This window comes from Crocodylus siamensis, chromosome 13 (assembly GCF_052110815.1).
Source record: "Crocodylus siamensis isolate JL-2025a chromosome 13, ASM5211081v1, whole genome shotgun sequence".
In the NCBI taxonomy this organism is placed as follows: domain Eukaryota; kingdom Metazoa; phylum Chordata; order Crocodylia; family Crocodylidae; genus Crocodylus; species Crocodylus siamensis.
Window position 1 is genome coordinate 35400166 of NC_143407.1, and position 22346 is coordinate 35422511.

The 22346-nt window shown below is 46.3% G+C and overlaps 1 protein-coding gene across 2 annotated transcripts in view; it reads right to left on the reverse strand.

The window, feature by feature from the left end:
- Positions 1 to 91: 91 nt before the first annotated feature.
- PPM1E (protein phosphatase, Mg2+/Mn2+ dependent 1E) overlaps positions 92 to 22346 on the reverse strand; it is a 91844-nt gene continuing 69589 nt past the window's right edge. For both annotated transcript variants that reach the window (XM_090025987.1, XM_090025988.1), the window contains exons 2-7: positions 16361 to 16479; positions 9801 to 10000; positions 7744 to 7932; positions 6126 to 6269; positions 5714 to 5807; positions 92 to 5363 (exon numbers count right to left, since the gene is read on the reverse strand). In XM_090025987.1, coding sequence (XP_089882113.1) covers positions 4294 to 5363; positions 5714 to 5807; positions 6126 to 6269; positions 7744 to 7932; positions 9801 to 10000; positions 16361 to 16479 — 1816 coding nt within the window. In that variant the 3' untranslated portion in view covers positions 92 to 4293. The remainder of the gene's footprint in view (positions 5364 to 5713; positions 5808 to 6125; positions 6270 to 7743; positions 7933 to 9800; positions 10001 to 16360; positions 16480 to 22346) is intronic.

A 22346-nucleotide genomic window follows, 5' to 3' on the forward strand; every position in this document is an offset into this window, starting at 1 on the left:
CGACCTTCAATAGTCTGCCACATAGGAGCTTAGCACAAGGAATGTGCTTGTTGTTCTGATTTTGTCTTGGAAGAAACAGACCACTGAGCAATGAGTTTTAAATGACTGTTTTATTAAGATACTGGTAAAATTTCAACATAATCCTTGTCTGTATAAACAACTTGAATTAATAAATAAAATCTGTATGACTAATACATGGTTATAACTGAACTTGCATGTGAGCTGCAGAACACGGTTGCAAATGGAAAGGTCCCAACACTATTAAATGGTTAGAGCTTAAACTGGTCGACTTGGGAAAGAATACAGCAGAAGTTTTGTGAACAAGAGGACACACATATCGACAGGAGGGCCCAGTGTGAGAGCTGACAACACACCTGGCGCTCCAGAACCGGATCTGCCTATGTACACAAGTTACTCTTGCGAGTAAAAGTGCTCAGGGTGAACTTCGCCCAGCTTGCCCTATTCTTGTTTTGACTGCGTCTAATTGGACAGTAGAGGAAGCTGTTAACAAAACGAGCAAAATGCAATTACAGTTATTGGACTAACATTGAATAGGTGCGATTTTTTTCCTCTAATGCTTCACCATAATGCTGGCAGCTACAATGCTAGCGCCTTGTTAACAATGACTAGTAAAGGACGGAGCATCCAAGTCAGAAGTTGCATTTACGCTGGACTATTATTGCACATGATACAAGGGAAGGAAGCTTTCTTCCTGTTGCAAAGAGTTATGAGCCAAAGAAAGATTGCCCTAAATCATAGGCATGACCAAAGCTGGAGTATCCCCTTGACTGGCTTTGTCTATGAGAATAGTGTCAAATGAAGAAGTTGTGCCAAATCAGCCACTAATTTAGATCAATCTTTCTCATTTCTACAGCAGAACGGTGCCAGGGGAGGGAGTGCTTAGTGGTAGAAGAGTGGACTTGGACTGCGGTCCTGTCTGTAAGCACTGAATTTGTGCCTCATGCATATCTGCCCACAGGACAGCGCGCTTCTCACTGATACGCACAGTTCCCAAAACTGAGTGGAGTTTCTATGACAATGTACCACTATAGATGTGGTATAAGTTAAAATCTGCTTCCACATTGTCCTCAAGTGTTACACTGCAGCCTAAAACTAAATCCTGAATGATTTTAACTTGCAAGGACAATTGATGGCACTTCTAGGTAAAGAAAAGATATTTACATGCGTTTCCACCCACCTTTAGTGCAAATCAAAGTGGGTTAAACAGCTCCCTGGTCTGGTGCTATACTGCTCTCTGCAACAGCAGACGTTCCTCAGAGTTGCACATTTAAAGAAAAAACGTATACACAGGAAACTTAGAGTGGGGATTGAATGAATCCCATTAAACTCACAGTGACTAGTTTACAGGCAAGTCTGGAACAGCTTCAGACAGACGGCCTGAAGTCCGTTTCTCAAAACCAACACAACTCCCTAAACACTTTTTCACTACCTCCCTCCTATTTTTGCAGGACACGTTTAACATGTAAACTGAAACTGATGCAGATTGTGTTAACTCGAAAAAGGGATACTTCAGCTCTTTATTGGAAAGGTTTGTTATACAAATTTCACCACCACTAAGAGATGCACAATAAAAATACAAAACACAAGTCACAGACTGAATCTCAGAATTAACAATTAATAAATACAGTTATAGATACTTTTGTAATTTGTCTAATATGGGGGTTTTTTTTACATTTGTCACCAGTTAGACAATCAAAAATACAAGGTACAGAACGCTTAGATACCATTAGAGGGGTACTTATTGCTTACGTTAGCAAGCAGCAAATAAGGGCACAGGATTTTGAACTGAAGAGAACTACTTCCTATCACCAGTGGCATTAAGAGAAAACACTGCATTTCACAAAGCACTGCTTTTTTGTCTAGTGTGTAGAATCAAGAGCAGCATATATCAGACCAATAACCACTACTTTTAATATGTATTAGAGAATTTTAAAGGACTTACCTTACAAATGGTTCCTATCTACTCTATAAATATGTATTTAGAGAGGAAATGAACACTTGCTATTTATACAACATTTTGTACCTGACCACACTGGAACTACAATGGTAATTTTGTTTTCCTAGAGAGAAACGGTATGAGAAGCAGAACTATTGTTATGGATCCACACTTAAAGAGCTGCACCCTTACCAAGACAACTTACACTCAAGTCCAGTGCTATTCCTGCACGTTGGGAAGAAGGTCAATCATCTGTAACCTCTTGAATTCATATTTACTCAAAAAAATGGCACTTGCATCACCTTTCAGTAGAAGTACAGTTATCAAACAGAAGAGAGATTCCACGTGCCATCTATCTTTCTGTGAAAACATGAACAATGAGAAGGCACCAGAGAGATGCCCCAAAATTGCATACTTCACGGTTTTGTGCTTCTCCGCTTTCCTTACTAAATCTGGTTTGAAACATAGAATACAGCTAAAGAGTGTTGATGACAACAGCTAAGGCTTCATAAAAGGACAAATGTAACAGCCAATCAATAGTCCCTTAATTATGGTTATGGTTAAAAAAAAAAGCCTCAAAATGATTTAAAAAAATGTAGAAACCATTTTTCAACTGTTAACTCACAGCTTTTTGCTGTTTCATCAAATCACTTTAAGGAGCGGCTCAAAGAATAAGTGGAAATTGGTAGAAGTCAAGTATTATGGTCTCCAATAATTTAGAGTCCTGTGACTTGAAAATTCAACTATTTTGCAAATTTGATATAAACCTTAAGTCTGATTTTAAAGTGTTACTGGTAGGAGGGTGTAAGGTATTGGATGTTGCTGAAATGCAGAATGACATCTTATTTCTGCCCAATTATTTTCTCCTGTTGACTGATACTGTAGCAAAGAATAGTGAAAAAAGGGATATTCCAATGTGCTGTCCAATACAGCTCACTGGAACAGTTTGATTTCAGTTAGAGTTTTAAAATTTTTTAAATTAATACTCCGCTTATTAGGATAAAGGACAGAAAAGAGCAACCCGCCTTCCCTGCCTTTCTACGTGAACTGAAGTTTGCTTGGAGCAGAGTTCTGGATTGTCAGTGCATTTTACGATCTCAGCGAAACAAAAAAATTGCCCTCATCCTTCTGCACCCACAGCCCTGCTACACACCAGGGGTTACTCCAGCAGTCTCCTGCCCACGAGCTGCGAGGGATACCATATTTCAGCAGCAGTGCCACAGTACCGCCACCGTCTTGCCCTCCCTAAAACCGACCAGCTTATTTTGAATCAACACCTTGCCACCTACAATCTGGGGCCTAAAACAGAATCCGGATCAAAGTGCTTATTGTCCCTAACAAGTGGTTCTGTGGTTTGATTGATTTATGCCAGCACTGTTCACGTGAACGTCATCTCCGCAGCCTCGGTTTCTTTTAAACACCTGAGATGAACTGATAGCCAAGAGAGGTTGGCTCAAAGCATTAACTGCAATCGTGTTGGATTAAAACCGGTTGACAACATAGTCTCCTAAACTGACAAAATAATAAAAATGCCACTAAAAGCACCAGGAGGTTGTGAAATCCCCAATACTGGACCTCAAGCCAGAGAAATCTTTTTTTGTTTGTTTTTTTTAAACTACAAAAACAGTTTTTCATAGTCCACATTTTATGTTACATGAAAAAATAGCTAAATTAGGAGTATGTACCTCGGTCTGAGTCTGAGACCAGAGAGGAGATCTCACAGCAGGAGCTTAGTTCTCCATTCCTCAATTACCTGTTAAAACCCTGTATGGCTTTTAGTCTTTTACCTGCAAAATGGATGGGTTTTTTTCTATAGATTTCTCTTAACATTAGTCTGAGATAAAATGAAAGCAAAATAAGAAAAAACCCCCCACAACCTGGACTTCTATGGAAACCCCCCACCCCCCAGTTACAAAATTTGGCAGTTCTAAAAGAGGATCTTTCTGAAAATATTGCTCCACAGACAAATCTCAGGCAGGTTCAATGTTATATCCCTTTGCATTGTTTGTAAGTCTGTTTCCTAACTGTGTCTGTTCAGATAAGCCAACTAACCAGCCTCCAGTAGTGAATGCGAGTATAGATACCTACGTGGGCATGTGTCTGGGCAGCTGTGACTGCTTAGAGTGGCACCACCAGCAATTCTTATTGAGACGGAAACACTATTTCTTTTAATTCCTAGGTCTATGTACATATAAGCTGAGCTTTTGCAGGTTCTGTAATACACACAGCTCTGAAATGCCCACCTTTTGATTTCTGATGATGCTTTTTTTTTCTTTTTTTTTAATTCTGGGACTGTCTAATCTAGATATCTGAAGGGGGGGTAACAAGGAGGATCGTTATATTTTACAGTGCAAGTGAAGGTATGAATGTGGTATACAGTTACTCTGTCTTAGCATGAACAGCATACTTTCACTGTAACTTCTATGACTATTCACCCTCCACCACAGAGAGCTTCTTACCAACATCCTAATGTTACTACCACTTTGGACAGGCAAGGACGGACCCAATCCTTCTGTATGGGAAGGCTCACGAGCAAAGGGAGATGCACGAAACTTTGGTCTGAGCCTGGTTTCTCGTCGTCGCTTGGCATTATAGACGTGGAAGCGAAAGAGAGCAGAACCTCGTCTGCCCAAGGCGTTGGGCTGCTCCTCTTCCATGCCGGAGACTATGGGAGAGAAGCTCTCGGTGCTGTAACCGAGCTGCCCTGCGGAGCCCAAGCTCGGAGATGCGGTGCACCTCCTGGGATCGCTCTGTCCATGCGCTGACAAAGCAGCGCTCTCTGGCGCTTCGGTCTTCACCGTTGAACCATTACCCAAATTCACGCTTTTTGGTATGCCGGGACTGAACACTTGAACTGGTGGCAAACATTTGGCACTCTGAGGTTTGCTTGCTTCCACGGTTGTCAGGTCTAAGTAGCCTTGATCAAACAGGTTAATTTTGGACCCTATGCTCAAGCTAGTTCTATCAGTGAAGGAATCCACTCGTCCATCATACCCTAGATCTGCGGGTGCTGAGCACTGGTGCTGAGGCCAAGGCCGTTTGCAATCTCCATGGTTTTCCTTGTCTTCTCCGCTGTCTTCTTGCCCTCCTTGAAATGAATTCTCTGTCCAGTCTGATTCCTCACTAGCATTTACTGCTGCATTCATGTCCCTGAGAAATACTACAATGACAGTGATGTTGTCACTGGAGCCAGCATCTCGAGCTGATGCCACTAATTTGTGTGCCACCATGCTGCTATCCCCATTATTCTCCTTGAGGTGATCGGCTACCACCTTCACTGCCTCATCAGGATTCACTGTATCATAGAAGCCATCACAGGCTAAAATGAGGTAGTCTTCAGACCCATCCAGGACAGTGGAAGCAGAGTCTGCGTCCCCACAGATATATGGCTTGTGCTCTGCATCTCCTGCAAAATGAAGAACAGGGCTAGATGAGGCTCTGGCTTTGACTGATGTGCTGAGTAATTGCTAGTAGCCTGGATTCCATGCAAGGATATGGAACCAGAGGGTTGGAAGAGACCTCGAGGGTCATCCGGTCCAAGCCCCTGCACAAATGCAGGGAAGCTGCTCCCCAGCTCCTTTCCTCCTCTCTCTTAGGAGCTGCTTGGAACAACTAGAGGCAAACCTCTGCTGCATGGAGAAGTGGAAGTCCTTGTTCCCAGCTGGATCAAAGAGCCACAAGGGTTCGTTAAAAAAAGAAATAGCAGGGGAGGAAACAGAACTCAAGCAGCAAAAGGAATGAAACGCCATGTCTCACCAATAGCTCTGGAGACTGACAGACTCCCATTGACTCTCCAGGCTCCGAACCACACCACGCAGCCTCCCAGAGCCTCGATGCGCTTCTTCTCATCCTAAACCGCAAGGCAACAGAAGAGCTGACCTTCGCTGCCATAGCTAGACTGCCCCTTTGGACATGCTCTGGCTGTGCGTGGATTTCTGCAGGAGGTTGTGCTGCCCTCCCAGTTAATTTGACATGGGGCTTTTCTACATCAGGAATCTTATCCAAAGCAACAGGACTAGGTGCCTGTTCAGCTGCGAGACAGACAAGGCAGCAAACAACAGCCAAGGCTACTTTATGGACAGGAACAGGCGATTTTATGGAACAATAATAATTTTTTTCTAAACTAGACAGTTGGTAGGGGCAAAGCTGGCTGTCAGCAATTCAGTACCTCTCGATCTGGTTTATGAGGCTTCATCAGTTCCACAGCTTGGCCCCTCCTCACGAGCATCACCTGGGAGTCGCCCAGCCATGCCACGTGCAGCATGTTTCCCCGGATGAAGGTCACCACGCCCGTGGTCCCACACCGCAGGCTCTGGAAAAAACATTCCAGCAACTGAAAGCTGCCCCAAGACATTTTGCTGCCTTTCCAGGATGGGACATGTGGACAGGCAGCCGTTCTGATGGACCAAAGGGGCTGAACACTTTCCCACAGCTAACGTGACCAAATGCAGGTAACAGGGCAGAGTTCTGCCCCAGTGTTTGTGGAGGCTACAGTTCTCATCCAGGCCTTGGCCACCAGTCCAGTGTGGGGCCCCATGGGTCTCCCCGAGCCCCAGTTTCCATCCATAAATGAGGGAGATTCACTCAAAGCACCTTGGGGCCTGCTTGAAAGCAAAGAACCACCAAGCAGTGGTAATACTGACTCCTTGCTCACTCCCTCACCTCTGCCTGAGGACCCAGAAAGGCACCTGGCCATTCAGCCTCTCTTCCTGAGTTCTGTTTCCAAGGGGAAAACAATTACAGAACAGATGTAATTAGCACAATTGTCTGTTGGCAAATACAAGGTACATGGAGTTGGAAGCAGCTTAAAAGACCTTGCGATGCTCAGTTCTGGATTTCTGACCTTGCTCTCAAGTTCAGACATTCGGAAAGGACCTCAGCAGTCCTCAGGTCCTGCCTACAAATGAACATCACCCCGTGGTCAGTGGGAGGCGGTGGGGGAAGGGGCAAGGACAGCAGCAGCAGCATATCTAAGGGAATGTCTGCCCCGCAGTGACTGTGGCTCCTGTAGACACGCAAGCTGGCTCTAAAGCGTTCGCCTGGATACCGACAGCTGTGTAGCCATGGCAGCGCGGAGCTCCACGTGGGCTGCAAAATGCACCCGAGAATCCTCTGACAGCTGGTCCACACAGAGCCCTGTGGTGCTGCAGTCACACTGCCGGGACAGCCCGGGCCGGTGAGCTCCGCACTCCAAGTCCTGGAAACACAAACCTACGCTGGGAGCTGAAAACGCATCCATTTGCCCTGCGGTCCCTGCCCAGACCTGCTCCATAACAGCCCTGTGCATCTCTGGATGATTAGTCCAGCTAGGACTCCTCCCGCAGGCCCAGCCCTATGCACCGGCATGGAACCAGCCCTACACCAGCTGCAGCTCCTTCCGCTGGAGACTGAAAGGGGCCTGGAGCTTAGCTCCATCCCCAGAAGCATTTCTGTCCATGTTAGATGGTGGCTGGCAGGCCAGTAACATCCATACAGGCAGCCCAGAGGAGGAAGGCTCCAGGCCCCTCAAACAGCATGTGGCAGAAGATGATTTGCGCCGGTTAAGCTGCTCCCAGCTTCAAGAAGGCAGAAGTGCACGTTCACGATGCACTGGGGCAGGAACGTCATTACCTGCCCGGCCCGAGGGGGCTGCTGAGGGGTCTTGAACTAGAGCATCAGGTTGGAGGGCAGGGTGGGGTCCCTACTCTCCAGACTCACTTTACAATGCACAGGTGGGCGCGGGGGCTCCCATGGGACTGATTGTGAGCCTGCAGCTTCCTGCTGGGCGGAACAGCCACACAACTCACCTCTCGCGCCGCCTTTTGCACAAAGCGCTCGTCTGTCACCCTGAATGCCTTGCACAGTGCCTCTGCGGGGTCATGCTGAAACATCTCCTGGTGCACCAAGTTCACATGGAGGTGGATGGAGGCATAGATGGCAGCGTCCACTCCCCCGTGACCATCGAACACTGCAAAATAAGCTTGCTCCTCTTGATCCTGTGATTGAAAACACATGAGCAAACTAGACAGACAGACAATGCTGCTGGTTAACTGAATTACACCATTAAAACCATTTAATTTGAGGTTTCTGGCGTCCCCTCAGTGGTTGTTAGGACTGTCATGTGGTTACAGAGGTAGACTCTCCACAGGAGAGAGTGACTGGATAGATTATCTTTGTTTATGCCAACAGGGGGATTGTGCATATACAGTCCTATTCTAAGCCTGATGAACTGCGCTTCCATGCCAGGAGCAGGTGCTCAGCCTCCTGGTTTGTTATACCTTTCAGGTGTGCAGACTCAAAACCTCTCCTAAATAAAAAGCAGGAAGTGGCTTTGGTGATACAAACAGCAGCCAGGAGGAGACGACTACCAGACAGCAAGATTTGAACCCGGGTTTTCAGAGGTAAAATGCCAGTGTATTACAACATGAAGCTGACTGGCCCTGGGTTTTTTAATCCAGTCCCCATCCACTCAGGCTGCTATATGTATTGTCAGGGAATTAAACATGACCATATTCTCAAACCAAAAGGAGCAGAATCGCTCCTCTCCAACCCAGTCTTTTTGGTTTCCCCCAGTCTGCTCAAGCAGAAGAAACAATGCCTCGCTACCCGGAGGCATCAGCTCCAGCACCTATTCAGACAGACAAAACACCAACCCGCTGTCAAGTGCCAATTCAACCTTGACAGCCATCTAAACGACTAGGATATTTATCCATTGTAATTTTTAAGTGATGGGCTCCAGCACAAGTTTGAGTGAAGGAAGGTAACAATTGACAGGCAAAGGAAACAAACCTGTCTCTGTTTGCATTAACATAATGCAGCTTCAAAGCAAGAACTCAGGTGGGGCCCAAGAAAACCGTTATTAAGTTGACAAGGTGCAATGCAGAACCAGTTCCCGCATCAGCCTGATGCAGGTGGCATCACCCTTGCTGCTTTCTCTTCCTTGCCATTTCCCAGCAGCCCGATCTTCACAGCTGAAGAACTAGCACGGAGCTGGGGCTGGTTAAGTCATGGGAACAGGTGGAGGAAAGTAACTCTGGGCCCAGCTCCACCCAGACATTGGTGTTGCTGGACTCTCATGGGGGCCTCACTCTGTTCTCCCAGGACTGTTTCTACCTTCCCCTTCTCAGGTATTTAGGTGACGGATGTTGCTCCACAGTAGCCTGGCAAAGCACGCCCACCCCGGATGACAACTGGCCAGCAGGAATGAGCTCCGAGTCCACCAGCACTTCCTTCTCCGCTGGTGTCCAGGTGCCCTTTGACTGACAGAGGGTCTTGCCTTGGCTTACTCTTGAGTAACGCAATGGCCTCCCATGTGGGAACACTGAGTTCCACGTGGTGTCTCAAGCCGTTAAATGCAAGGGACTGCTGCAGAGCCACACTCCTATTGGCATCCAAGCAGGTGAATGGACACCACGCTCTCATGCAGGCTTTTCTCTTGCCAGCAGAGTGCAACCTTCTAAAATAAATGAAAGCTAACAGGCTTCTAAACCACAGGACAAATATTAGCACAAGGCATGGGATCAAAACTGCGCAGCGAAGTGCGGACACCACCAAAATGGAGGCAGCAACTGGCTCAGCAGGTCCAACAGAGACAAAGCCATTAAATGTTAAGCTAGATGAAGTCTCACTTTAAGTGTCTGTCTTGCTATGCACCATGTAGGCAGTTGTGTTTAGAATTGTACCTACTAATGTTTGCAGCAAATTCTCTCAGCTACCCTAAAAACACAGTTGTGTCTGTAGCCTCCTTCTCAGATCCATCACAGATTGGCTTTAGTTTTCGTGGGTAAGCCCTTCCTCTGCTTTTCCTAAGGACAAAGCCCACATTCCGGAAGTGTACGTCACCTTTCGCATCGGCCCCCTTTACCTCGAGGTTGAAGAGCATGTTGAAGTCCGGAACGCAGACGTGCTTGTCTTCCATCTTCCTGCGCATGTTTTTGATGGCATGGATGGATGTCTCATAGTACCGGTGGGGTTTCATTTGAAGTGGAAAGTCTTTCACCCAGTTGCTGCAGATCTCATGGAGTTTGTTGAAAACCAGGCGGGCTAGCTTCACTGTCTCGATCTCTGAGGAAGGCAAAAAACAAACAGCACTAAAAAGTGAGAATTTTTACCTTATAGAGACAAACTGAATACCTATAGAGACAAACTGAAAGAAGGCTTGGCAGGCACCTGACATGGGCATCCAGCTAGGAAAACCTGGATTCTGAAGGGGGAGTCAAGGGAGCCAGGCACTGCCAGCATTCCTCCCTGAATGTCTCCCTTGTTTTATCGTAACTGCTGTCCTTTTCCAGGGCTTATTTTCTGCAGCAGGAAGAATGAGAAGGTTGTATGCACACCTGCTGTAACCCTTTTACAATTTTAGATTAGGGGAAGCAACCATACCACAGCATGGGGGCTCCTCCGGTGATGGACTGAGACACTATGTGATAGAAAGATGGTGTAACGCTTAAAAGCCAAATGGGCTGGAGAAACATTCAGCACACTCTTGAAAGGGATGCTAAACTGTTGCTTTGTTTGAAATTGGATGTTGCGGCTCTGAGTGGGAAAGCAGGCAGCAAATGTGGGAGGATGGAGCACGTCCAGGTTTCTTCCTGCTTCCCCAAAGCCTGTATCCCCAACCTCCAGTTTCAACAGAAGCCTCAGCAACTCCGCCAGCCCTGCAGAAGCCCCCTGTCCAAGGGAAGGAGGGAGGGAAGGGGAACTACTAGCATTCATTCAATATTTCATTTCTCAGCAATATGGTGGAGCATCTGTAAGCAGCTCCTAGAAGTGCTGGCACAATTAGTCACTAATAGGGTTGGGAAATGTGGGTACTGGAGTGGTCAGCAAGCCAAGGCCTCTGGGATCTGTTTCAAACTCTACTGATTATTTATCCCCTAAATGGGGAAACGGAGACTCAAGACTTTTAAAGCTTAGCCTCCAACAAGAGTTCTGAGATCTTTCAGATGGGTGTTGTACACTGATATTGTTATAGCTACAGACTGGGATAAAGGGACGCAGCTGATTCAGAGAGCCAGGACGCCTCCTGTACTCCAGTCCCTAGGTATGAGAGCTGGTCATACCATGTTCACCAGATACTTGCTGCTCCCTCTCTTTCTTTGTATGGTGTCAGATATCAGTTTCCAAGCCTATGAGGCACTGCCTGGTATTATCACTCAATGTGCAGATTCCATCTACCCCGTCTTGGCATTTATAGATACTGCAGCTTTCAGGTAAGTGCTGGCTGTTTGTTGGATGCCACATTCACACAGAGGGCTGGCCAAGAGGTTCATCTGGTGACATGTTTTGAAGTGTCTGTATCCAGATCTCAGTCTGGTCAGCTTGACCCACACCTCTCTGTCAAGGTCATGCCCAATGGGGGACTTGTTTGGTGTTGATATAAAACACTATAGGAATAGGTCTGATTTTTCTCAGTGCTTGGCCCACTCTGTTGCTGCTCAAAAGTTTGGTTCAGCATCGTGAATCTCTTCAAGGAACTTCGTGTGCAAACAGTTTACGACTTAAAAGCCTCTTGAGCCTCCATTTGTTCAGGTCTTCAGTTAACAGTTGATGGAGCAGGTGATTTTTGTCATCTCTTGCCTCTATTGCTAGTAATCATGTTGGGGTCTGTCTTTTATATCACTTGGTCTAATGCCTGACAGCACAGGGAGTACGTGTGTGTGTGTATGTGTGTGAGTTGTGCAGCCTGTTGTGAGTCTCAGCACACGGTTAGGTCGTGTCGAGCTTTGTAGTGTATCAACTTCTGGACCATGCAGGGGCACAATATTCTGCTGAGGTGTATGCCATTGCAAGTGTGGTGTTCTGAGCACTTTGAAGTTGGCACCCCATGTCATGTTGGCTAAATATCCTAAGGCAGAGACATTACCGCTGGCCTTCTGCATGTGATGTTTATAGGTGAAGGAATGGTCTAATGTGACTCCTAGGTAGGTTTGGGTATGCTCATGGGGAAGGATGTGGTTGCCTACTCTGATATTTAATGTGCTCGCAACTTGACAACTGTCCAGGTGGAAGAGCAATGACACTGAGGCTCAACTTTTGAGCACTACTTGCAGAGATGGTCAGCGATGAGTCCCAGGTCAGTGCTCTGTGTCTTTTCCAGTTCCATCATGTCTATTCCTTGGGCTGCTATGGTGACATCAGTGTACATGCATCGTAGATGTTGTATGCAGGAAGTCTGAGGTGTATACAGTTAAAACTACTGGTACTTATGCTGACCCTTGGGGGACTCCACTCTTCAGAGTTTGTACTCTGCTCTTTTCTCCTTGGCTGGTAGTGAGTGTGAATGATCTGCTGGAGATCACATTCATAATGAAAGCCATAACTTGCGGTCAGGTGCCATAGAGTGGCACTGGTATTTGAGTCCCTGCTGCCAATGGGAGGAGATAGAGCTGCTTAACCTACCAGCCCTTGGAAGCAGATGGTAGAAGTACCGGTACAATCAGGTTACCAGTGCAACAGCACAGTGGTACCCCCAGCTGATCCCCAGCACGTTCAGCACTTGCCCTGCTGGACAGCGCAAGACATGGGCAAAAGCACTGTGCAAATCCTACCTCCAGGCAGGGCACTCCAGCCACAAGGCTCTTTTTCTCCTCTTCCTAATGGGCATGTTTAACAGAGAAAGGTTGGGTTTTTTCAGTGTTACTGGTTTGTTACAACCTGGAAAGCCACTCAGCAAGCAGAATGGACAAAAGCCATTAGCTGTGCTGAGATACTAAATACCCTTCCCTGCAGGAAGTATGCAGAATGTCAGCATCATCAATAATTGCTGCTTGAGATCAAAACAGGAGAAAGGCCCACAGCAGCCAGTCCACCCCCTCACGGCTGTAAATTACTCATCAATCGTTAATGTCGCGGGGCTGAGCAGGAGCTGAGTCAGCGCTCATCGTGGTTGTGCCGTGCAGCAGTCCATCTCCCTCCTGCTCTAAGATGCTTCTGCGATGGAGCTGCTGATGAATTGTGCCAGCACAGGTGGGAGACCTGGCCAGACAGGTTTGTTCCTGAGACTGGTTGACTGATTTCTCATTGCAAAGTAGGAGGGAATGGAAACTGTGAGTGTGTGGCCATTTTCACACTCCCCAGCCCTGTATTAGCTGTAGGTAACTGGCTAGACAAGGGATGCTCAACACCCCCAGGCCACAGGTCAGATGTAGCCTGCAGAGTTGTGTCATCCAGCCTGCGGAGCTTCCCACGGGTCCAGAAATTTGGTGGTGGGGGAGCAGGGGCAACATTCAGTGCCACCCCTCTGCTGCCAAGTTTCCAGACCAGTGGGGAGCCCTGCAGGGGGACAACATGGTCCTGCTCACTAGGCCTGGCACACGGGGCTGGACTGGGGCACAAGGCCCCATGTAGGGGCGGGGGATGAGCCAGATCCAGGTAGTGTGCACTGACCTGCACAGGATCCAGCCCATAGGCTGGCCCCACGCCACTCCTCCAGGTTAAGCACCACTGAGCTGGACTCGCTGCACTTCTACTGGGTTGAGATGGTGCGTGAATGCCCGGCAGCCCTACACCACCACGCACAAGAGGAAAGTCCAGTTTATGAAGCAATATTGACTTTGCACTTCCTCCGTGCTCATCACCCAAGGATCTTGGGGGCCTTCCACTAATAGCCGATTTAAACCAGATCTTCACCTTGGTTCAGCAGTTTCAACAATACTTGACACTTATGTAACGCTCAACATTTTCAAACTGCTGAACCGACATTAACTAAATAACCTTGTGGGGAAGAATTGTCTCCTGTTACAGATGAAGAAAGTGAGGTATTGCGGGGAGGGAGGGCGTTTAAAGCCCAAGCCTGTAGACAAGGCTTCTCATCTTACCCACCTCCACATCTGGATGCCCTTGTCTGGGCAGCTGGGGCCTGGTTCTCACAGGGGGTAAAACTAAGCCAGCAACAGGTGTAGATGCTCAACACCATTCAGAAAGAGTCTGGTAAAAAGGTGCAATGGGTCATTAAGAGCCAATTTACAAACTCTTTTGGCCGTTCTACCTTCTGGTCCCCTCATATAAACGCTTCTGCCTCAAGCCCAAACATCCAAATGTCATTTACTCCAAAAAGAAATTAAGACTTTCTAACTTCGCTTTGCAACCCTCCCTGCTTTCATTCTTTGGGTTAAATCCAGGCTGTGCAGCAAATGCAACAAATGCATGTGACCCCAAACCTTCAAGAGTTGCTCTGAATATGCCACATTCACACTTATGTTTCCACTAAACCACTAATTGATGCTCTTTTGCTCATGTACATCTTCACCCTCTCTTACTGACTGCATCTATGAGAGGACTGCAGGGCCCATCACTGACCTTCCCCTGGCAAGAGAAATTTGATTTTTTTCCTAGCAGATTCTGACTCAGAGACAAACTGCAAGTATTGTATTATTTTCCTTGTATTGCAGAAAGTAGCAAGCTTGCTGGGCCCCTGAAAAGTCTTTCTACTACAGGCTGACACAGGGCTGGACACCAGGAGCACCAGCTCTCTTGTCCTGCAGCCATCTGAGTACTTTTGAAGCAAGCAGTATACTCTGAACTCACTACCAACATCTGTAACCCAGATCTAGAGTGGCTCTCCAAGTTTGATGGCCACACTACAAGTCACCATATTTTTTAAGTAGCTACTTCAGGTTTCTCAACTCCCACTTTGTCGTGACTAATCTCAGTAACACCCTTTCCCATGAAATCCACTTCAGTCCTTCATGAATCCTTTCAGCTAGGGCTTTTGTTTCCATTCAACACAGCAGTCTCTTGCTATTTGACCTCACAATGTGTTTAAGAAATCATAAGCCCTGGCATGTTTTGTGAAATGGGATTACATTACTCATAAATCGAGTCACCACTAGGATGGACCCACTCTTCTTTTCTTTTTTTCCCCCTCACATTTTACTCTCTTACCCCTAAAGCACAGCTTATCCTCATGTAGTGCTACACATGGAGAATGAGGGTTGGAAGGGACATCTAGTCTTACCCCGTGCTCAAACCAGGACCAGCCCCAACTACATCATCCCAGCCAAGGCTTTGTTTTGCTGGGTCTTCAAAACCTCCAAGGATGGAGACTCCACAACCTCTCTGGGTAACCTGTTCCAGTGCTATACTACCCTCCTAGTGAGCCAGTTCTTTGTAATATCTAACCTCAACTTCCCTTGCTACAACTTGAGCCCATTGCTCCTTGTTCTGTCATCTGCCCCCACTGAGAACAGTCCAGCTCCATGCTCTGTGTGTCCACTCTTCAGGGAGTTGAAGGCTGCTATTCAATCCTGTCTCAGTCTTCTCTTCGGCAGATTCAGTAAGCCCAGTTCCCTTGGTCTCTCCTCATACGTCTCGTGCCCCAGCCCCCGAACCATTTTTGTTGCCCTCCGCTGGACTCCCTTCAATTTCTCCACATCCTTTCTGTGGTGGGGGGCCCAAAACTGGACACAGGACTCTAGATACTCCAGTCACATCTCCCTAGGATAATGTAGGGTGGAAATGCACATTTAATTTAGCTACAGGCTACACCAGTATCCTGCTACTGATGCATGTCTACTTCCTTGCATTACAAGTTCAAATGCATTCTTAAAAAGTTGTCTACTACAGAGATCTCCATTTAAAACATCAGCTTCCTTAGATATTTTGTGCTGAGGCTTAGTCAACATTCCCTTGGAGACTGTCAAATATTTATGTGAGTCGAAGAGATTTCAATTTGCAACTAATAAGGCTTGCTCAGCCAGAACAATGACAGCTCCATTCCAGACACCTGTTTGGGAGGAAAAGCAGTCACACCTACCAACTGAAAGTCCCGAGTAAGCTGCACAAATTTAGATTCCTGCGTGGCTCTGACAAACAGACCAGAAACTTCTTCCTCAAGCAGATTTCTAACGTGTAGTTTTCCACACAGCTATTTCTAATTTCTTGTAATCAAAAACAAAAGGGAATAAGGGATTAAGGGGATTGGTGACTAGATGTTTTCCAGACTGAATGACAGGAGACTCATCTTGGGAAATGTTATCTTTTATCTTAACAAGCATCCCAAACAGCTCTCAAAGGGAACGCAGTCAGCAGAAGCCTGAGTTAGAGCTTGCGGCCCTGAGCTGCCTGATGGAAAGTCTTACTACATAATAAATACAAATGGAGAGAAGGGAATATCCTTTTGTTCTTAATATCAAACAGTTTTTTATATGGCATAATGTTATCAGACACTGAAACCAAAGGACACTGCAAAGCTCTGTTGAAAAATCTGTCAGTTGGAGTCTGATGTGTTCTTGTCCAGCTGCGGCTCTCAGGCTTGAAGCAGGACTTATTTCAGAGAAGCCCATGGCCTGGGCTCCACAACTGATTGAACTAATCTAAGCATGGCAGGCCTTAGAGTTGATCACCAGCCTGTGAAACTCAGCGCTGTGCTCTGCAAAGGGCCCACAAAAAGCAGAGTAAATGCGTATGATACAATGCACTTACGTATGATCCCATCCGCATTGTCCTCCTGCTTTGGTAAGTAGAGCACCGAAAGATCGCTCTGAAGGACTTCATCTGATGTTGCTCTGGCTAAAGCTGCTGCCAAAAATGAAGGGCAATTGCTGCAAAAGAAAAACACAGCAGAGATACTTTCAACTGATTTTGCAAGATAACTGGCAATCAGTGTAATGCAGGACAACACTTCTGTCTGTAAAGAAATAGTTTGAAGGTTGTCCAAGAATTGCAGAGCACAACAGAATTTTTTTTATAGATAATGCTGCAGCCTGGGATCTTTTCATATGCACTCTCTGGCTTTTATTAGGCTTTACTTCACTTTCTAGGGCATTATTCTTTAAGCTGATATGCTTCACTTTGTACCCTTTGCTTACTCCCAAGCACAGGTGCAGAGCTTATCAGATACGCTTTACATCATCAAACTGAGCTCATCAACCTGCCCAGCTGCCCTGCCTCACACAGGCTCTTGTTTCAGGTTCTCACAGGCCAGGCCCTGGACCCTTTGCAACCTGATGACTTCTCTTACTGAGGACACCCAAGGACAAATCAACAAAAGGTAAGCAATTAATATGTATATGCTAACAGGTATTAAACACTTCTGTGGATGCTCTCACTGAGCAGTAAAGTGGCCTTAATTCATTGTACTTTAATTAAGCCTGAGACCTCCAGCTTAATTAAACTGCAGTAAACCAAGGCCACTTCACTTCTGGAAGACAGCGCCCACAAAGAGGTTGAACACCCATTAACATGGGTGGGTTACCTTCACATCCTTGGACCGTTTGCTTTGACAACCCTGAGAGACCCCCCAGAAGCTGCAGTGTCTCTTCTGAAGTGTGCGGCTCTGGTGCAGGGTGCATCTGCAGCACAGGACCGATCACGGTGTAAATCAGCTCAATCAGAGCCTGGAAGCAGCAGGCCAATTCATTTACTCTGACGAAAAGAGTTTACCTGAGAAGCTCCCTTGCCCAGAGCTCCATGGGCCCACAGCCTGCAAGCCCCAAGCATGCTTGGGTAATGAACAGTGTTTGAAAGTAAACCCAGGGCTTCTCCAAGTACAAGAGCAAGAGAATGTCAAAGAAATTAAAAGGCAAAACACCCCCGAAACAAAAAAAATAAGGATAAGTGGTTCCTGCTGTAAAACAGCAATACATAGTGTTTTGGCCTTCACGGCCGAGGCTGAGGGATCAGCAGAATTGCAGAACTGCCCATGACAGACCCCCTGTCCTTCCTGTGAAGCATCTGTACCCAACCCATGGTTGGACAGAAGAGATTTGGCTGGATGGACACCCATTCTGCCTCATCTAGTCCTAGGTGCAAAATAGGGACCTTACCAGACCTCAACAGAGAGAGAACAAGAGGCACAAGGCCAGACTTAGATGTACTCTCATATTTGGCCTGATGCCAAGCAAAGAAAATTCTGGTCTGACCCCAGTCTGGTAACTTCATTACTGAGGAACACGCACCAGAAAAGACTTCAGTTAAATTCCTATTACTCGCTCCATTTGAAAAACCACATTACCTTAATGCTTTCCAGACATCTCATTCACCATCACAAACAGTCAATTTAGAGTATGATTATGTAAGAGATTTATAAGTGTGCACAAGCCACGTCTTCCGTCTCTTTTAATATTTAGCATTTACTGTTTATGAAAGTTGGATGTAGGATCAGAAGTGCTCGATTTTCCCAAATCCTCCGCTGTCCAGAGGGAAGTGCTGGCCCTTTAAGCGATTCAGGGAGCCACGCTTATTCCAATATTATGACATCAATGAGATTCATTGCTAGAATTAGCGTCTGAGCATTCTACCCACGCACCTACTCCAAACCTCAGCAATATGTGCACTAATGAAGCATGACTACATGAGGATGTTAGCTGTCTTAGGCCTGGCTCTTCCCGGTACAATGTAAGAACTCTGATCCCATTTATATACCACAATACCTTGTGGGAATATACAGTAATCAGCAGGAAGGGGGAAAAAAAAACCTCTGTGACCTCCTTTATTTCCAGTGCACGTAGAAGCTGATTTTCCGTGTGGCCTTGTTTGTCATTATTCAGTTCATAAGGGTTGAGTTTTTCATTTCTATTATTAGCTCTAGCATCCCCAAGAAGCATTACTGGTGACTACTCACACTTCATGCAATTTCCATGTTACAAAAGAAACAAGGATATGCTGACTCCAGGCTAAAATAATTACAGATAATTATGTCAGCCAAACCAGGAATCTCTGTCGGAAGACCATTTCAATCAGAGATGAATCAAGAGCATTTACCATGGCAGAACCTACGTAACCCCAGCAGAGGATGGTAAGTATCCCAGACAGAGCTCACTTTAGAGCGGTGTGCGTGCACCATTATCCAGGGAACATGAGTTTGTTTCCCAGTCCTAATCTCTTTGTCCCTGCAGCAACAATGAAGAAAACAGAGAAAGGAGCATCTTGCATGACTTGCAAACAACCCTGCTGGTCTGGGCATGGAGAGAATCCTGTGAAGAACAAAGCCAAGAACACAGCAGCTATAATAAATAGCCTCCAGGATATAAAAAGATAGGGGGAAAATATAGTGGGAATCTCTGTTCCATCCAGGAGGGCAAGAACTCCAGCAAAAGGGGAAATAATACTCTGTCATTAGCATTCACAAATAAAATAGCTAGTTTTATTATTTGACCCTGTAATGGCAGGTTAGAGGAGAGGAGGTGTATTACAATGTACAGAGGTAAGTGGCTGGTCAGGGCCTTTCCCAACCAGCTTTCTACATGCCCCCACACAATACAAATGTGATGCCTACTGTCTTGAACTGGAGCTCTTTATCTAACCAAGGCATGTATTTCCATCACAATACCAAACCTACACAAAAAGCCACAAAAGATGTTATTAGATAAATTAGAGGGTTTTTAAGTACATCCTTCCTGCTTCTTTGGCAGCGTGGGTGTCTGTACAACACCCACAGTTGTATTTCAACAATCTTGGGAAAACTCTGCTAAGGTAACAAGCAAGCTTGAAAGTGGGCAGTTTCCATCAATTAAATTTAAGAGAAACAGTCTAAAGTAGGCTTAACTCATCCCACATGTTATTATGATACTTGCTTACCATACACCTCTGCTCCTTGCTGATAACACTGGAGTGGGAAGGATTTACAAACGTTTCCTGTGAGTTATGTGTCTGTGTTCAAAATCAAACATAAAATCCTTAATTTAAAAAAAAAAAAAAAGAATTATGGGAAATATAACCCCGGGATGTATTAAGGGGCATCACAAGGCTTGGACTGGTTTGTTTAATCACTTTCGAAGGACAGGATGGAGAAAAAAAATGGCAGAAAACATGTTTTTATATGACTGGTCATTCTCCTACAACCGCAGTAGCCAGCCCAAGAATTAATTGCCTTTGACATCCGTACACCACAAAGCTTCTTAAGCCTTTCTAGGACTGCACAATGCAAGCAGCAAAGTGACCAATTAGAGGTGTCGCTTTGAATTTCTCTGTTCTGCGGCTGCTTCTGTCAAAAGCTTTTCACTGGATTGTTTCCTCCCAGTGACTAGGGTAGCAGGCTACGCAGGACTTTGTGGTGCCTGGCATATACAATAGGCTGGATCCTGAACTCAGTTTCATTGCCACAAGAATACTCTTTTCCATGGCGTCACTCTGAGATGAATCCAGAGTAAGCAAGACGAGCCCAGCATCTTTGTTTTTATCACCGTACATGGATGTTCAGTCAAGAACTCAATACATCCAGGAAGATCAATATTTGAATGGGAACCTGTCACAATGGACAGACCAGACCTGTCCTTGCTGCCCCTTGTGCAAAGAGGAGTAGGAATGATGCACTGGATTCCCTGAGGTAGACGAGCTGCTTTGCGCACACGGCTTTAAAGGGAATGGAAAGAGGGTCTGCTTCTGAGCTGCTTCAAATATTACTCTTGCGCGTGGGCTAATGTCCAACACAGAATGGGGAGCTGCTTTCCTTACCCTGCTCTAAGCATCTGTGATGCCATTAAGAGCAGTAGAAACAAAGAGTCCTGGCTGGTAATATGATTTTTCACCTCTTCTTTTAACACTGAAACAGGGCAAGTCTGATCTGGCAGTGTCTCAGGGAGCTGGGACTAAGGCCTCCTTTGATTTATTCCTAGCAATGCCACTAACTCCACCTGTGGCCTTGGATACATCACATCGTTCCTCAGTGCTTCAATTTCCTCTGCTCTCATGGGGACGGTGATACCATCTCTCTGAGGGGCTGTGGGAGGCTTGATTCAGTTTTTCTAAGGCACTTGAGATTTCAAGATAAAGCCACAATGGAAGGGCGAAGTATTATCATGATAGTGGAAGATATTCTCAACCAAGACAAGATTTATGGAGTTTTCATATTTTCCTTCTTGTTCCATCTTCCCTGTTCTCTATCACCATGGCAGAAATACAGTGCTAATTAGCCCATCCAGAGCACTGCGTGGGTGCAGCTGCAGTGCTTCCTGTCAGGGTACCGCATGCAGAGCAGCGCAGCCTGCTCGGGGATGCTGCTGCCTGGCCCTGCAGGTACAATGCTGGAATGCAAGCCAGAAGAGGCTTTAACCCTTGTCACAACTTTCTACCATATTTGAGGTAAATTGGTTTTTAGCAGTCAGAACTTCTCAAAAGAAAAAGCAAGGCAAGAGGAAGGAACAGTCAAGTTCTCTACGCTCAGCAATGCCAAGTCCAGCAGGGTGGCTCTTACATTGCTAGTAGAGATTGCTGATAGAAGTCTAGGACAGTGGTTCTCAACTGGGGAGCTGTGAGCCCCTTCCAGAGGTACTGCTATATAGGTGAGGCCACAGCCAAGTTGAAATGCCTGCGCTCCTTCCCAGTCCACCCCCACATGCTCCTTCCAAAAACAGAGGCACACTAGACAGGAGGGACTGCCCCACACCCATTTCTGGAAGGGGCACGTGGGTTTGGAGCACAAGAGCATGTACTGTGGCTGCAGCCCTCTGCACTGCCCCTCTGGAGGGGTCAAACTGGGCTGCAGCAACCCTTTGCACTGTGGCTGGAGGAGCTGGAGACACCCATGGTACATGAGACTACTCTCCTCTTCCCCCAACCCCAACATGGGAGAGTTTTGGCCATTAATTATCAGAAAACCTTAAGCAGGCAGGAGTGCTCAGCAACCTCCTGGCTGAGAACCAGTAAGCTAAGTGGAGGCCGTACAACAGTGGTTCTCAACCAAGGATGCTGACAAACTCAAAAAAGTTGTGGAGGTTGCCGTGAATCAGAATAGGTGGAGAACCAGTGGTCCAGGACTATGATTCTTAACCTCATTAGACTCCAGGCACCCTTTGTTAGACCCTTGGAAAATGCCAGCTCTTAGCTTCCACTTGCTTTCTGACTATGGGCGAAATACTAGAGCTGTTCTCCTGTTGCAAAAACCTGAGGAAAACCACAGAAGGTCAGGATGTTTTTGACACTATGGATTCTGATTTGAAATCTTGGGGTTTATCTTGTGTATCATGGGTAGCTGTTTGCACACCTGAGGATGCAAAAGTTGTGTGGCATCCCTTAGCACCTATAAAAGGACCTTGCAGTACCCCACGGTGCAGCAGCACCTCGGCTGAGAATCATTGGTCTAGGAAAAGCCACAGCAATGTCACAGAGAAAGAGACGCCCCCACCTTGCTGCATGCTGCCACCACCAGCCCAAATATATAGATTGCCACCAGCTGAAGGAGAATGTTTCTGCTATCCCAGCCCAGCATAACTGAATGGGGCATTATCAATCCAAACAAGAAAAAGAATGGGATGAACTATTATTAAAGACCAACATGTTCAGTGAGTCACACCCCGCTACACACACACATATGCTGTAGAGGTTATAGCAAATGTTCCCTAAATATCGTCCTTGTTTTAGCTGATGCTAACCATCCACGGCTGTGCTGAACATGCTATTTGGTCTGCTACAGCACAAAACAAACGCAATGGAGAGTATAGAGTGTGGTTAAGTACAGGAGTCTAAAAAC